Source organism: Ambystoma mexicanum, chromosome 3q (genome assembly GCF_040938575.1).
Source record: "Ambystoma mexicanum isolate Mex_15411 chromosome 3q, UKY_AmexF1_1, whole genome shotgun sequence".
NCBI classification, from domain to species: domain Eukaryota; kingdom Metazoa; phylum Chordata; class Amphibia; order Caudata; family Ambystomatidae; genus Ambystoma; species Ambystoma mexicanum.
The window spans coordinates 741,157,372-741,173,731 of record NC_090926.1 but is presented as its reverse complement, the minus strand read 5'-3'; the positions used below and the strand labels follow the sequence as shown (position 1 = coordinate 741,173,731).

The following is a 16,360-nucleotide window of genomic DNA, read 5'->3' as shown; positions in this document are numbered from 1 at the left end:
CTACAAGTAAAGCAGAATGACATACATAAACTAAGGAAAATGACATTGTCAGCGCCTCAGAGAGATCGGTAGAATGACTCAGTCCTAATAACATCTGAGGCACGGTATTGTCAGCGTTCTCTGAATTAATTCAAATAGTCCTACCTGCCTCTTTGAAGTATACGTCCAACCATCCAAACTTCAGGCAACTACTGGGGGAATATGCCTCTCCATCAGGGTTGGTCTATCTGGCCAACCCTTCCTTTTTAAATACTAGCCTCCTTAACTAGCTAGCACCTTGGGGTCCAGCGCATGTTTTCTCACACTGAAATTATCCCAGAACATCATTAATCCTAATTGCAGTTCAACCCAAAGGCAATTCAAACCATTTGAAATACATGTCATGAATAAGCAAGATCTTTTGCAGGTGCTGAGCCGGATACTCCAGCTGATGGTAGACCGTCAGACAGATTGTGGCTCCCCAGATTAGCCATTAACCAGGAGAAAGTTGCCACAGTATTGGCAATAATGCAGCGAACGTGGAAAATCACCCACACCTTTTTTTAAATGACATCTAAACCTCCTAATGGATGCAATTTTGAACCAAAATGTATTGTAATATTTCTGGATCAACACATTTTATAGCACAAGTATCACTTCTGTAGTTGAAATCTCTTCTGGAACCTATGTCTGCCATGCTCTGTGGTCTTCTTGAAATCAGTAATTAAGGAGACAAAGCACTTGGTTGTGTTCAAAAATAAAGCATCTGTATGACGAATATTTTAAATATATTACAAAGGTTGGACAGCATATCTGCCTAAGGCATATACAGTGAAACAAGAATCTGCTATAGTCCATGTTATCCCAATCAATGTTTGCAGGACAGGCTTACCCTCTGAAGTGAACACTGCAGATGTACTTCCTCAATTATTTTGTCCGTTCCAACCCCTTTCTACACCTTTTCTTTGGTCCGCTGCACATAAGATTTCCATGGCAAGTGCCTAACGAGTCCCAGGCTCACTAGCCTTTATTCAATCCAAATAACTGGACTCAGAAACGGGCACTTAAGATATCCCAATAAACCAAAACCATATGCAGAGTAGCAGGGCTCAGACATTTTCCCTGTAGCCATCAATTGTTCTTTTTACCCTGCTCTTCCTTTCAAATAACTCTTCATATTTTGAAATTCTTATTCTAAAAACACCATGCTAGTGACAACAGCCACCAGTTAGGTCTTCATATCGCACTCTTCCTCCCAGTGTCACCCATCTGCTGTCCTATTTCGCATGTCTCTTTTCCACCTCATGGTCACCTTGTGTCCATAAACCACTCCCTACCTATTTTATTATCTTGTCTGGCTTTTCTCTAAATATCTTGCTTATTCTTGCATCATGTCCCCTTAGCACAGATTCCTGCCTAGATGTCTTGGTCCACTTGTCATGCCCTTTGCCAATTCGTGTACCTTTAGCCCTTTCTCCATCGCTGTAGCGTGGCCTTGTCAGTGTCTTACCTTAGCTTCCTTTCCACTACTTGACAGTCTCTCCTCAGTCCCAAATTGTTACAGTTCTCTATCCATCTTCTTGCCCCTCTCCAAGTCCCCCCTTATCAATTAATTGCATCCTTTCTCCATCTCTTTCTCATATTTTACTTCCAGTGCACTCCTCCCAATAAAATCTCGATCTTGTCTCCGTCTTTTTCCCCTGCTTCATTCTCACTTCACCTTAGTCTTCTCACCTTGGTTTTCATTTCATTACTAGCTCTCAGTCTTTTTACCCCCTCACCTCTTAGACCCCACTACACAAGTCGTTCAGCTCCTGATCTACTTGCCAATCTCTTGATGAGAATTCTGCAGTTCAATCAGGTCAGACCGTTTCCCCTTATACATCAATCTCACGCCCAATCACTTAATCTCCCCACCAATCACTTTGCATCTGCTCCACTTCTTACTCTGTCTTATTCTATTTCTCAGATTTACCCAGATCATACTTCAGTTTTCTCCTGCTACTCTAACCCTTCTTGTCAGGCTGATCCTTCTCCAAGTCTTCTTGAATCTACTCTGGCCTGCTTTCACTCATCTTGTGCCACTCAAACTGCTGATCGCTCACACCCCGCTCCTTTTCTCTAACCTTTGTTCTTCATTTAGCCATCTGTAACAATCACTGAATCTATTGGTCTTCTGGCCTGCCTTTCTTCTTCCAAGTCTCAATCTGCTTTGCTTAATTTTCCTTTTTTCTTGCAGTCTCTTCATCTGCTAGTGTTCTTTCAACCACTCTCCTAATTTGCCTCTTTTCATCTTAATCTACTTGTATATCTACTCCTCACATTCCTAGTTCATCTTGTGATCTCCCTTGCGCCTCTTCCTTCACTCTCACTTTCCATTACAGGGCTAAAACATGCACTCACCACTAGCCATTGGCAAGTGATAATTACCTCTTGGTGAGTAAGAAATGGTGTGCAAGTGAGTAGAACTGAGGTGGCAAGTGACTTCATGGATGGCTAGTAGCTTCAATTTGAAATGTTTACCCCTTCCCCCCGCATCTCATTTCTTCTTGTTCAGATCCTTCTCACAATATTACATTCCAGCACTTGGTTTTTGTGTGTTGTTAATCCTCTCAGCCCCTCTACATGTCTTAATCTTTTGTTGCTCATCTCTGGAATCTCTTATTGATTGGTCTTTGGGTAGCTTTCCCACAGTGTAGGTCAATCTATGGGCCGCCTTTGAATCATCTTCTCTTACTATCTTGATCTTCTTGTCCCACTCTTGCCATCAGTCTCTACCAATCAGAGTCTTCTGGTCCAGCTTATCTTTGACCTCTCACACCCATCCTTTTGTCTTTATATAGCCCCTCTCTAGTCCTACATCATCTGGCATCCATTTGCTCAACTTGTTCTCATTGGGCTGTATCACCTAGTCGTATTGTCCTTTTCTGCTCACGCTCATCCTCCTTAACTCCATTCTTTCAGCCACCGTCTCCCCCCTCCCCCACCAAATCTTGTAATCCTATGCAGCTCATCCTCCCAATCTTCCTCACCATCTTTAAGTGGTCTTATTGTGTGCATTCTCCGCGAAACTGTCAGTCTTTTGGGATTCTTGTCATCACGCATCCTTTCACACTCTCCACCGTTAAGTCTTTTATCCTGCTTCCTACTCTTGCTCTGACTGACCTTCACCATTAGCCTTTTGCTTGGCCCTCACAGACACATCTCGATCTTCTTGTCTCACTCACTGTAAGAACTTATTTGCTTCCCAGCTAGGTTTGCGCTTTATAAAAATTCCACTCTTTTCCTATTCTTTTCCTTTTTATCCTGATCTTCCTTCCAGTCCCTCTGTATTTTGGTCCTCCTGTCCTGCTCACTGTGAGTCTCTATCCAGCTCTTGTATTTTATATCAATTTTATCCTTGTAGTCTCCATCCTCTGAACTCTTTGAGCCCTGAGAAGTTCCTGGGTCATTTTTTCATCATCTTCTCTTTGAGGATGTCAAGGATCATCTGTCGCTCCTGACTCTCCAATTCAAAGCGCCTTTCCCGTTCCCTGCGCTCTGCATCTAGCCGTTCCCGTTCCAAAGCCAATTTCTCTTTTTCAATCTCAAGCTCCTCACGGCGCACTGCCAGTTCGTCCTCTCGCAGCCGCTGCTCCATTTGTGACCGCCGCTCCTGAAGTAGCAGCAGCTCAGAGTACGTATGACAGCAGCCATGGCATACTCTCTTGGGCAGTGGACCTTCATCATCAGGATCTTCAGCCTCTTCCTTTGCCTCTTGAACTGCAGGTGGAAAAGTTCAAAAACAAGCAGTGAATATTAGAAGGCAATGACCACACAATTGCACAAACATGGTTTGCTAACATCTCAATGTTGCCTCCTTCCTGCCTACAATACCTGTACCCTCCTGTTGGAGAAGGAAACATATGTGTGGGGGTGGGAGGGAAGGATACATTATTCATGACAGGTGCAGTGTTAGACTGTAGGTGGGAAGCTGGTTGACTAGATGAATGAGCTCTGCACATTCCTGCTTTTGCGCTTAATTGTGCGTTTGCTTTCTATTATGCTACGGTTGCCTGGTTTGAAATTATTCTAAATGAATTTTGCTGTGTTCATTTTTTGGATTAGTCCTTTGTATGTTTATTTTGGCTGCTTTTCTCAAGTTATCCGCTGTTTTTTTACAAAAGTTCAATGCTAAAGGTTTCTTGGTCGCACTATTATTTAATTTCCTCATGTATAGATTTGCTTGATTTTACATGCTCCGGGTGGCTGTGGCTCATGTTTCCAGTGAGGGTGGCCAACACAAACCCAGTACTGCCTTGGTTCAGGTAGGGAAAGCTACATTAAGCCAACAGTCCCAAAGACCAACTCTCAGATAAGAATGCAGTGTCGTATTGCAGTTTGCCTTTTGAAGACATACCAAAGGCATGCTAGTCTGTGGTAGAATGTGGACCAGTTATGCCCAGCCCTCCTACTTGATTGTGCTGTACAGAAAGATTAGTCCAGCCTCAATAAGTAGTGTATGTTTGTATACGCAGGTTTGTGTAGTGCCCTGTAGCGCGGGGTCTTATTTTCAGGTGAAAGGGACTGTGTGGTCTGTGGTAACCCCAAAACCATAGACTGAGATAAATCAGTATGTCCCACCTGCTCTGTGCGCTATACCCATTTATATTTCCATTAATTGCCAAATCTATTAGTGACAACTTGTAATGTTTTGTCCATCAATTTATTCTTTTCCAAATGTACTCCTCATTGAACAGCCAACACGTGTTTCGACTAACATCTTTCTCAAGGCTGTTTATACAATAAATAATGTATATTTGTTAAAAAAAAAAAAAACCCATAAAAACTAGATACAAAGTATATATAGCATTAATTATGCCCAAACAAATGGAATACATAAGTACATACCATCAGCGGGCTTGAAGGGGTTTTGTGGAAGGAAACAGAGTGAACATGTAAACTTGTTAGTTCATTTCCTAATTGCCATTCACATATTAGCATACTTGTACTCCGATGGTATTAAATCAGTCATATTCTTTCTTATCCCCAATGCGTGGTGGCATGCTCAGAAATAGCGCGTGATTTCCACAATAGCATTCCCTAAGATTTTCCAATCAACATATTCTTAGGCATCAGTGATTGATAAGTGACTGTATACTGGCGTGGGCAGGGTGATTGTGCATCCACAAGTATTAAAGTTGGAGAGGAACCAGAGTGGAGTAGGATGGGGGCATGCACATGTCCATGATAGCTACACCCTCTTTGATCTCATATTAATAATTACCTAGCAGGGGTTTGCTCACCTACAATTTTCACCATCAGATGTGACCCTAAATAAGTCATGCCAAATATTTATTAACATAACCAAGTAAGCACCCAGTATTGGGCATGCTATTGTGGAAATCATGCACTGTTTCTGAGCATGCCATCTCTAATTGGGGACAAAAAAGAATATGACTGATTTAATACCATACGAGTATAATAAGTATGCTAATTAGTGTATGGCAATTGGGAAATTAACTAACAGGTTTACATGTTCACTCAGTTTCCTTCCACAAAACCCCTTCAACTCCCGCTGATATGTACTCCATTTGTATGGGCATAATTAATGCTAAATATACTTTGCATCTAATGTTTATGGGTCTTTCACAAATGTCATGTGTATGACAACAATGAGAAAGACGTTAGTCGAAACATGTGTTGGCTATTCCACTTAGTGTTTATTGAACATTTTACTTCAACAGGCAAAGATCAATAGCAGTGATTCATTAACACAAAGAAACAAAGAACGAACCCCCCCCTCCCCATGCTCATAATTAGCCGGGCCCATATGGGCCTTGAGGAGACAGAAAAACAAAAGACAGGAACCATTGGACTTTACAAAACAAATAGGCTGACACCTTGGGTTCGCTACTGGCCAAACATCACTAGTAATTAGGGCTGACATACAAGGGGTGTGCACACTCTGTTGCGCCTAGGGCGGGAGTTTGAGTCTCACTGAACCACAGTTCTCATGCAAGAGCACCACTGTCCAGTCCTGCGGGAAAGCGCTCATAGTATCGTGTACCCGGGCTGTTAACTTCTCATAAGTGAAAATGACACAGAGTTTAGTCAGCCAGTCTGCTCTGGACGGAGCTTCTCTGCTTCTCCACTTCTGGGCCAGGGCCAACCTCCCCGCTCTCAGCATAGCCTGGACCACCTTACGATAGGCGCACGACTCTAAGGCTGGGGAGGGGAACCCAAACAGGAGGTCCATGGAACACAAGGAAATCGTAAGGCCCACTACATCTTTAATCCAGCTGAAGAGCTCTGACCAGAAGATCTGAATAACAGGGCACCCCCACCACAAGTGGTACCAAGACCCCCTCCGGCCACACTCCCTGGGACAGAGGGGGTGGTGAGGGGGGGTGGAGGGTGGGGGTGGGAGCCAGACAGAAGCACCCCAAAAAGCCTAGACCAGGCGTCATCATCCAAAGATTCACCCCACTTCTCCTCCCAGAACCTCTTAAAACCCTGTCTACCCTCAAGTTGAGCTGTGATTAAAATTTTATATATTTTGGAAAGGGAACCTCTTCTTGAGATAGCCTCCACCAACAAACGTTCCAAGGGTTTGAGAGGGCGCGCCAGATCCACGCCCCACTTGGGGTCGGTCAGGATCCCCTTCACACGGAGAAAGTCGAAGATAGAGATTGGGTGGTCCCCCATAAATTCCGCCAGGGTGGGGTGGTCAATAAAGGCACCGTTCTGGAATAGCTGGGCAACCCGTTCTGGACCCATATCGGACCACTTCTGGGTATCTCTGAAACCCCTCCTCCCCAGATTAAAAGGAGGCCCCCATAGAGAAGACAGAGGAGAAGGCCAGGAAGAAAGGGGTGCGTTGGATCCATCTTGTCACCTCTGAATCTCTCTGGTGGGTTGTCTGTCATGCATTCCACTGCAAGCGTTTCCAATCACCATTGGAGACGGTTGGTATAAGGGGATTGCACTTGGTACTCTGCAATTGTAACCAGGTACATGTGAAGGGGACAGAGATTGGGGCCCTCCCAATTTCCTGACCCTGCCCCTGGGGCGGGACTGGCTCTAAAAAACATCCTGGTAGGTACCCTGTCCCAGGTTGCGAGGGGTTCCTATCCCCTCTTGTCAGGATCAGGTGCCGGTCCCTGTCTCGCAGGACTATAATATGCACAGGTGCCATCACAAAACCTCCTTCCCCCGCATCCCTCCCTAACTGTATTTGTAACATCTATTTCCTGCTTCCCTATCCTCATATAAGCCCTGCACTCATTTTCTTTTCTTCTGCAGTCTAAGGTCTGGATACCCCTGGCCGGGGCACAGTATCCCTGCTACACCATGGACAAGCCTTGGTGCTCAAACTACTACCGTTCTGATTTAGCATAGTAAAGAAGCATATTAACACATCAGTGAATGCCAGAGGATAAACTGACAACACATCCTGGAATTAAGAACCTGGTGGTGGGCTCTCCTGCCAAGTATTTTCAGAAGCTACTATGGCGTAAAGCTTTTGAAACAATGACCATAGGAAAAATTCCAGGCTTCATTGTACACTTTTCACTGGCTCCTACAGACTTTTCTTTAAAATCTTAAAATGTTGGGACACTGCTTTCCTTCTCTCAGCTTCCCACATAACTGTACAGACTGACCAGCAGCAAGCTGTGTCTAGATTAAAGCACACAAGCAGTATATATCTGATCACTTGCAAGGATAATAAATGTCCAATGCATCTCTTGGTAATCTGAAATGCTGAAGGTATATCCCTATGCTCCATCACAGATTTACAGTAGTTATTAGACTTTCCTCAATAAGGAAGCGACTCATGATGTTCTGGCCTAAACATAACACTCTACCAACTTGCTCCTTCTCAAGGTCCCTGGTTTTGGGAAGAAAACTATAGGAGGCTGGGCCATGGCTTACGAACGCTCGCCAGCCACTCTCTGGGAAAATGAACGACTTACCTTCAGAATATACTTAAATTAAAATCCTCTTGGTCCGAGTGCTTGATTTGTTATATGAATCTGGGCCATCAAACACTGTGCAAAGGCTTCAGTATGGCTTGCATCGTGTTATGGACAACCATTACACCTCACTTTATCATTGCAATGAGTAAAGAACCAAACCCTGACATTTTGCTGCATAGAAATAACATTCCATAAGTCCTTTTATATCAGTTAGATCTCTTTAAAACTGCATTGTTTATAGAATATCCCATTGTATTTTTTTCTTCCTTTATCACGTTGCCAGTGTGTGAAATAAGAGCAGTCCCAGGCGTTTTCTGTTGTATCACACGAACATTGCTCCAAATAAAAAGCATCAAATGATTGCTTTCAAGGCTATCCACTTAAGAACACAAGTCCAGTGCAGAGAAAGAAATGTGATATTTGTGCTCAGCAGTGCATCAACCTAATCAGTCTTGCTGCTCTGTATTGAATTTGTGAAAGGCGGCCTGAACATGTGAGATGAAAGATGCAAGTAAAGGAAACAGGGATGAGAGCGTGCTGTTGACAGACACCCTGGCAGATGGGCCATTGTACAAAGCAGAGATTCACCCGCAAAATCATACCCCTAAACCCATCTTCCTCAAGACTTTCCCCATATAAGACCACTCTACACGGTCAAAGGCCTTTTCAGAAGCCAACGACAACATGTAAGCCTGTACACCATTACTGCCCACTTCATCCAGAGAGCAGAACACTGGTCACTGCTGACCACCAATCAGTATGGTCATACTCCACAGAATACAAAATTTGAAATGGACTTTTTCCATAGTGGCTGCCATTGCTAGACACTCGCAGACCTGTGTTCAAAAAGGGAGCAGGGCTTCAAGAATGCTTTGTTTCCCATCACAAACCAGGCCCCTGGGGAAGAACTAAATAGAGGTTGGCCAGGGGAAACAGCTGAGCATGAGGCCCAATAGAAAGGGGAGGATGACGATAAAAAGGCATGCGAAAAAACAGGCGAGTGTGAGTTGTTCATTTGAGGTCAAGGGAAAAGAAGGTGGACTGAGAGACCAGGCAGAGGAGGTCAGTAGATCAGTGCATGGACGAAACTTACAGAGAGCGTGCGCAAGATGAGGTATTGGTTTGTGAGAGAAAGTGGTACCTGAGTGTGAGAGTGCATGTCTAAGGAGTAATTACAAGTGAGACTAAGTGGGGGTGTTGACTAAGTGGGAGTGTAGGGACTATGTGAGATAGGCGTTTGGGAGAGTGGAAGGATGTGACGGATAAGTAGGGGAGTGGAGAGTGGTAGTAGGGGATGAGCAGTGTGAGTGCAGAGTAGGTAAGTAGAAGAGGGGAATAGAGAGAAAGGAGTGGCAGTGAGGCGGAATATCATTGGAGGGACAGAGAGAGACGGGAGGAGAGAAGACGGCAGAGAGTGCAAGCTAAGAACATCAGGGTGAAGAGCATGAGATTAAAATATTGAGTGAGATTTAGGAGATTGGAAGGCACCACTTCCTTGTATTATTCTTGTGGAACCCTAGGTTAACATCCACCTAGGGAGTAAGAAATACAAGGTGGTTGCTTTTAGGCCACCATCACTAGCCAGCCAGATTATAGATGACAGAAGTTACCGATCTCTAGTGACCACCTTGGGATTCACGGAAGTCTGGGCTAAGGTGGAGGGAGAACCGGGGAAGAAGAAAGGGAAGGGCTTTAGTTGAATCCTGTAGTCCAAAATAACCCTGGAACTGTTTTTGGGAGTTGGTGAGAGACATATGGCAGGATTATTCAAGCCTGATACAGAGGTTGCACATCCAAGAGAAAAAAAGCCAGGAGACTCCTCGGTGACTGCAAGGATTGAAGCCTTCGATCGAGAGATCTGGGAGGTGGGAGAAGAACTGGAAATCCTCAGTCTTGACTCCCCTTAGAAGAATCGGAGGACTCTTGGGAATCAGCAAGAGTTGTCCTTCCTAAGGAACTCGCCACCCTCTCCGAGGAACTGAAGAAGAGTATGTTAGAACAGATACGAGAGAATGGGGAAGGAACCAGACGGTTGAAACATATCAAAACCTGGAAGCGGTCGGGATTGGATGCACTTGGCATCGCTTTTTTCTATTTCTTAACCTGCTTGTTGTCCTTCAATGAGTAACTGCCTCTGCTCTGTGGTTGTTTTCTTTCTTACGCCCATGCCAGAGCGTAAGGGTTTCACCTTGTATGTCTACTGCAGACGCAATTACATGGCGGTAGACCCTCAAAATCTTTGCCTCTAGTGTCTAGGCCCAGACCATCAGGATTCTACTTCGACTCTCTTGGTCCGGGCACTCGAAAGAAGGCTCGTCAGTTGGCAGGAGGTCTTCCACGGTGTTCCTCTGGTCCACTTAAGGGAATTCATCAAGGAAATAATTAATCGCCTGCTGAATACTTTCGTTTTAAGAGCACCCAGCCCAGGTGACTCCTTCCCAGGGTCATCCGGTTCAGGGGGACCCAGAGTGCCCAACTCTGGGTCTAAACTGGATACCAGAGTCTCCAACAAGGTGCCCTTTTTGGGTGTTAAAGGTACCAGGGTCATCCCAGAGGTTCCCCCAGAAAGGGGCTAAACATTGTACAGTCTGAGAAAGCAAAATAGACGGAGGATCGTCCAAATGTCCACATCTAATGGCTCTCAAAAAGGGCTAAGGAGCCATTGAAAGCTCCTAAAATATCGGCCAAACCACCTTCGCTTCTGACAAATCTGTGACGCACGTTACCACACAAAGACTCAAAACCCAGTGTCAACGATGTGGGCCATTTTGTCTGTGCCTTCAGCTGCATAAGGTGCAGATGCAAGGCCCAAGTCCTTGCCATCTGCATTCTTGGGGAAAGATCCTACAGTCCAAGAATGGATTGGGAGCCGAAAATAACACTACCACGGCCAATCTCTTTTCCTCCTACTTCGGCATCATTACACTACGTTGATCAGTGGTTTGGAGGACCTTCTTAGCAGCTACCGTCCACAGAATCATGGCAGACCGTTTCCAACTCCGCAGGCAAGATGATCTTCAGAAGAGGCATTTTTCTGACGTTTCCAAAACCTGATGAAAACCTACTTTAAGGACCTCTTTCGGGAAGGTTTTACTTGGCCACCGGAACCTCCAAAGCCAGTGGAGTACCAACTCTGCCTCCGGTGGAGCATCCTCCTGAGCCAAAGGAGCCTGAGCCAGTGACACACGGTCCACGCTCGGCGCCTCCTACTGAAAGTACTGCCAATAAAGGATGTGGCAGATGTGCATGAGGAAGAGGAGGACCGCCTTCATCAGTCAGATCGTTTCATGACCGTGTGATTGGTCTTCTGTCTTATTTAGACTTCCCAACACCTGAACCTCTTACTCTATAGATGGGGGTTTTGTCAGGTGCTCTTACATTGAAACCATAGGAATGCACAGGCCTTTTCCTTCAAAAGGATGAACAAGTTACTTTCTTACCTGGTAACGTTCTTTCGATGGGATGGTCCGACGACGTATTCCATATCTATGACAGGTAATGTCCACAGCTGTGCTGCTTCGGAAAATCTTTGGCGTCTGCGTCCTGCGTCGATGACGTCGATGCGCCGTCCCCGAGGACCTCCTCCGATGGCCGACGTCACCCGATGTGATAAGTAGGACGCACGACGCTCATAGCCTCAGTTATAGTTTTTTCCCAGAACGTGTGCCACCAGTTATCTACCAGTCAGACACACAAGGCATTGCAAGCTGCAATCGCAAAAGAAATTCTGCAGCGGGGAAGGTAGGGAGGGAGCGATATGGAATACGTCGTCGGACCATCCCATCAAAAGAACGTTACCAGGTAAGAAAGTAACTTTTTCTTCGAGGGGATTGGGTCCTCCGACGTATTCCATATCTATGACAGACTCCCAAAGCAGTACCAATCAAGGAGGTGGGAAAGAATTTAGAACACAAATTTAGCATGCCCAATCAAATTGCGGAATAGTGGACTGCCTTGCCAAAGGCCAGATCCTGCCCTCTGATGGAATCGAGGGAGTAGTGACGTACAAAAGTATGTACGGAAGCCCAGGTGGCTGCATCACAGATGTGACGAATAGGAACGCCCTTCTACAGGGCAGTAGACGCAGCTACTCCCCTGGTAGAATGGGCCCGCAAGCCATCCGGAGGGTCCTTACCCGCCAAGCGGTAACACTCGGAGATAGCTAAAATAATCCAACGAGACAAAGTCTGTTTCGTCACAGCTTGTCCCAAACGCTTTCCAGCGTAACCAATGAAAAGTTGATCGTTCACTCTGACCCGGGACATGTGCGAAATATAAAAGCTCAACGCTCTCCTAGGAACAAGCCTATGGAGCCTCTCCTCTTCCTACCAGGATGTGGAAGAGGAAAAAGCGCTGGAAGAACAACCTTCCAGGCTCAAATGAAATTCTGAAACCACCTTCGGAAGAAAAGAAGGACGAACTCTAAGGACAACCCTGTCCTTATGAAACACAGTGAAGGGTGGCTTAACTGAAAGTGCCTGTAACTCACTCACTCTGCGAGGGGAAGTAACTGCAACTAAAAACACAGTTTTAAGAGTTAGCAGTCTCAAAGGGCAAGAATGTAAAGGCTCAAACGGAGCACCCATAAGAAACTTAAGAACAAGGTTCAAATTCCGAACGGGCACCAGAAAAGGTGACGGAGGGAACACATTAGTAAGCCCTTTCAAAAACTGAGAAATTAAAGGAACCTTAAAATAGGAACATTCTTCAGACGAGCGCTTAAAGATGGATAGCGCCGCCAGGTAACCTTTAATGGTCCACACTTGCAAGCCCCTGTCGGTCAAGGAAAGCGAAAAAGACAGAACCATGGGAATGTCACATTCAAAAGGATCCACATTCTTAACTCTGCACCAGTCGCAGAACTTTCTCCAACGGCAGCGGTACAAAGACTTTGTTGCCGGCCGCCTGGCCGAGAGCCACACCTCCATCTAGTCTTCAGGGAGGTCCCAATCCTTATACCTCAACCTTTCAGAAGCTAAGCGTGAAGGTTGAGGGATCTGACCTCTGGATGGAGAACCTGGCCCCCCCCTCCCGTGAGAGCAGATCGTCTCGGTAGGGAAGACGACATAGGGGGCAGATGGACAAGTCGAGAAGGTCCGGGTACCACGTCCTCCGGGCACACGCCGGAGCAATGAGGATCATTCGGGAACCGAACCTCGGTAACCTCCGCAGTACATGTGGGATGACGGGGACTGGAGGAAACGCGTACAACAGTGGGAATGATCACTCCACCACAAACGCGTCTCCTAAGGCTCCTTTTGGAGGAAATTCCCGCGAGGAAAACCTTTCGCACTTCCGGTTGACACTGGAGGCGAAGAGATCCACTTGAGGGGTCCCCCAAAGGGCAAAGATCTCCAGGAGAATTTCCTGAGCCAGTCTCAGGCCAGATGAACAGCCGAGATCGAAACTTCCTGCTGGATGGCCCAGAACTCGAGCTGCATCGCCTCCCTGCACAGAGGAAGTGACCTTGCCCCCTCATTTTGTTGAGGTAGTGCATGGCCAGCGTGTTGTCCGTTAGAATCAGGACACTCTTTCCTCGCACAGTCGGCAGAAAAGCCTTCAGGGCTAGCCTGACGGCCCTCAGCACCAACAGATTGATATGGAGTCTGGACTCTGACGGAGACCAACGACCGCTGACTCAACTCGTTGGCATGACCCCCCCCTTCCCGTGAGGGATGCGTCCGTCACGATCGTCACCTCCGGCCAGGGCAGCCAAAATGGGGCCCCCTTCATCAGATTGCCTTCGATAGCCCACCACAGAAGGTCCTGGGCGACCGAGGGCGGCACCTGAACAGGGTCCGACAGCCTGCCGGAGGACTGAGACCAGTGGAGCTTGAGTGCCCACTGCAAAGATCTCATCCACAGACGAGCCTCTGGCACCAGAAGAATGCAGGATGCCATGAGGCCGAGCAGTCTCAAGAACTCGGACGCTGGGAGATTCTGGGCAAATTGAAACTTGTGCAACATCTGCTGAATGTGAAGAGCCCTCACCTGGGGAGGAAAACACTGCCCCAGGGATGTGTCAAGCACTGCTCCGATGTACTGGAGCCGCTGCATTAGTGTCAAATGGGACTACTTTAAATTGAGGGAGAAGCCCAGCTTGTGAAGGGAGTGGCAGGTGACGGACAGATGATCCAGGGCTTGCTCGGGAGAGCTCCCCCTGATCAACCAATCGTCCAGGTAGGGGTAGACGTGAATCCCCCCCCTTTCCTGAGATGCCCTGCCACCACCACCATGAGCTTGGTGAAAACCCTCAGGGCAGAGGTCAATCCGAACGGCAGGACCCGAAACTGAAAGTGCGAGTCGCCAACCGCGAACCTCAGGTACTTCTTGTGCTTGGGATGGATCGGCACATGGCAGTAAGCATCCTTGAGGTCAAGATACACCAACCAGTCCTGAAGTTGAAGGGCCTGGAGGACTTGAGAGAGAGAGTAACCATCTTGAACTTGTCCTTCCTGAGGAGTTTGTTCAAACCGCGCAAGTCCATGATGGGCCTCAATCCCCAGTCTTTCTTCGAAATCAAAAAATAAGGGTAATACCATCCCTTGTTCCTCTTCGCTACAGGCATCAGTTCTATGGCGCCTTTCTCCAGCAGGGCTTGAATTTCCTGCACAAGGAGCGGATCCGGACTCTTCAAAGAGGTTCCCAGGTGGATTGTCGTGAGGCCTCTGCCGAAAGGGAAGACCGTAGCCGTGGGTTATGATCTCCAGAACCCACACATCTGAAGTAATGGCACGCCACTCTACAAGATGCTGCGCCAACCATCCCCCCAACCGGTGAACCATGGGACGTGGCCTCATGACTGAGTGGTAGCGGCTGCGGCGTTGCCTGATGGCAAAGAGGCAAATGCCCGAGCGGCCTTGGCACCTCGAGTACCCCGTTTTCCACCTCTGGTACTCTTACGTGGCCTCTTTGACTGACAGCTCCTCTTGCTTTACTGAAGGACGAGTAATAGCGAAAGGAACCTCCCCACCATTGTTGTCCCCGAGGACGAAAAGGCGGAGGTTGTCGAACTGCAGCACCCAAGGAGTTCGCTGCAGTTTAGGAGGTCTGCAACCTCTCAAGGCTCTCGTCAGCCTTGCTGCCAAAAAGATGTTCACCGTCAAAGGGCATGTTGAGGAGCCGGGACTGCACCTCAGGAGCGAACCCAGACTTCCACAACCACGCAAACCTGCGTATTACGGTGCTCGCCGCCATGGACCGGCTGACACAATCTGCCATGTCCAAACCCGACTGAACGGCCTCACACATGGCATCCTTGCCATCCTGAAACATAGCAAGGAAACCATCCCGTTCGTCCCCTTCGGGAATATGTTCAGCCGCTAATGCAACACAGGTCCACAGAGTGTGTATGAAACGAGCCAAGGCACATACGGAGTTGGCCGCGTGAAGCGCCATACCCCCTGAAGAAAACACTTTCTTCGCCCAGCCATCAAAACGTTTGTCGTCCCTATCCGGAGGGATGGTAGGATACGACACCTGCTTTGCCGGGGCCGCAGCCGCCTGCACCACCAAACTGTCCGGAGTGGGGTGCCTGGACAAGTAGCAGGGGTCGCTACTGGCTGGACGGTATTTTCACGACAAAGACTTGCCCACTGCCGGGAGACTCTCCGGAACAGTCCAAGCCGCCGCCACCCTTCTCTGCAGAGCCATATGAAACAGCAGTACCGGGTTAGTGGGGGGACCAAGATCGAGGATGTCCGTGAGATCATCCTGAACAAACTCCCCTGGGGGAGCCGACCATCCCAAGTACTCGGTGACCCGAGACATAAGGCACCGGTACGAAGAATCGGCATGAGTGCCAGGCTCAGGCCTACAAAACCCCACCTCCGGAGAGGTGTCCAGTCCACTGACATCATGCAGTGACTGCCTCAGGTCATCAAACTGACTATGGCCCGAGATAAGCTCATCTGGTACCGCAACCGGAACCAAGCCGTCATCCGAGCCTTCATCACCCTCTGAAATGTACTCCAGGCGGTGAGAGGAAGACAAATGGGACCCAAAGCAGTGCCTGACGTTAGCCAGAGCCTTTCTAGGGGCTAACCCCGTGCCATGGGGCCCCTCCGACACCACCGCCTCGAAAGGAGTCGAGGGCGCCGAATGAGTCGGCGCCGACAAACAGCGTTGACGTCGAGCGAATCGGCGTCGACGTCAGCTGCAGAGCCGCCAGCATCGGCGGCGTCGACACAGGCCTCGAAGCCAGAGCTCCGAGCGGGTCTCTCGACGACCTAGGCGCCGACAGTGTCGACGACCCCCTCGGAGGCGGAGCCTCGAGAGAAATCGTAAACGACCTCGGCGCCACAGGCGTCGACGTCTTCTTCGAAGACGGCAAAGGCTCACGCGGTCTCGAGCGCGTCGAGGACCGGGACCTGGAACGGGCATAGCGAGAACGGCTACCCTTGTCCGAGCGGGACCTCTCCCGC

General features: G+C 47.9%; 1 protein-coding gene across 2 annotated transcripts in view; it reads right to left on the bottom strand.

Annotated features, from left to right (window-relative positions):
* Positions 1-724: 724 nt before the first annotated feature.
* The window catches only part of LOC138582927 (GRB10-interacting GYF protein 2-like), a 225,109-nt gene continuing 209,473 nt past the window's right edge, over positions 725-16,360 (bottom strand). For both annotated transcript variants that reach the window (XM_069654683.1, XM_069654684.1), the window contains exon 4: positions 725-3,741. In XM_069654683.1, the coding sequence (XP_069510784.1) occupies positions 3,428-3,741 (314 nt within the window). In that variant the 3' untranslated portion in view covers positions 725-3,427. The remainder of the gene's footprint in view (positions 3,742-16,360) is intronic.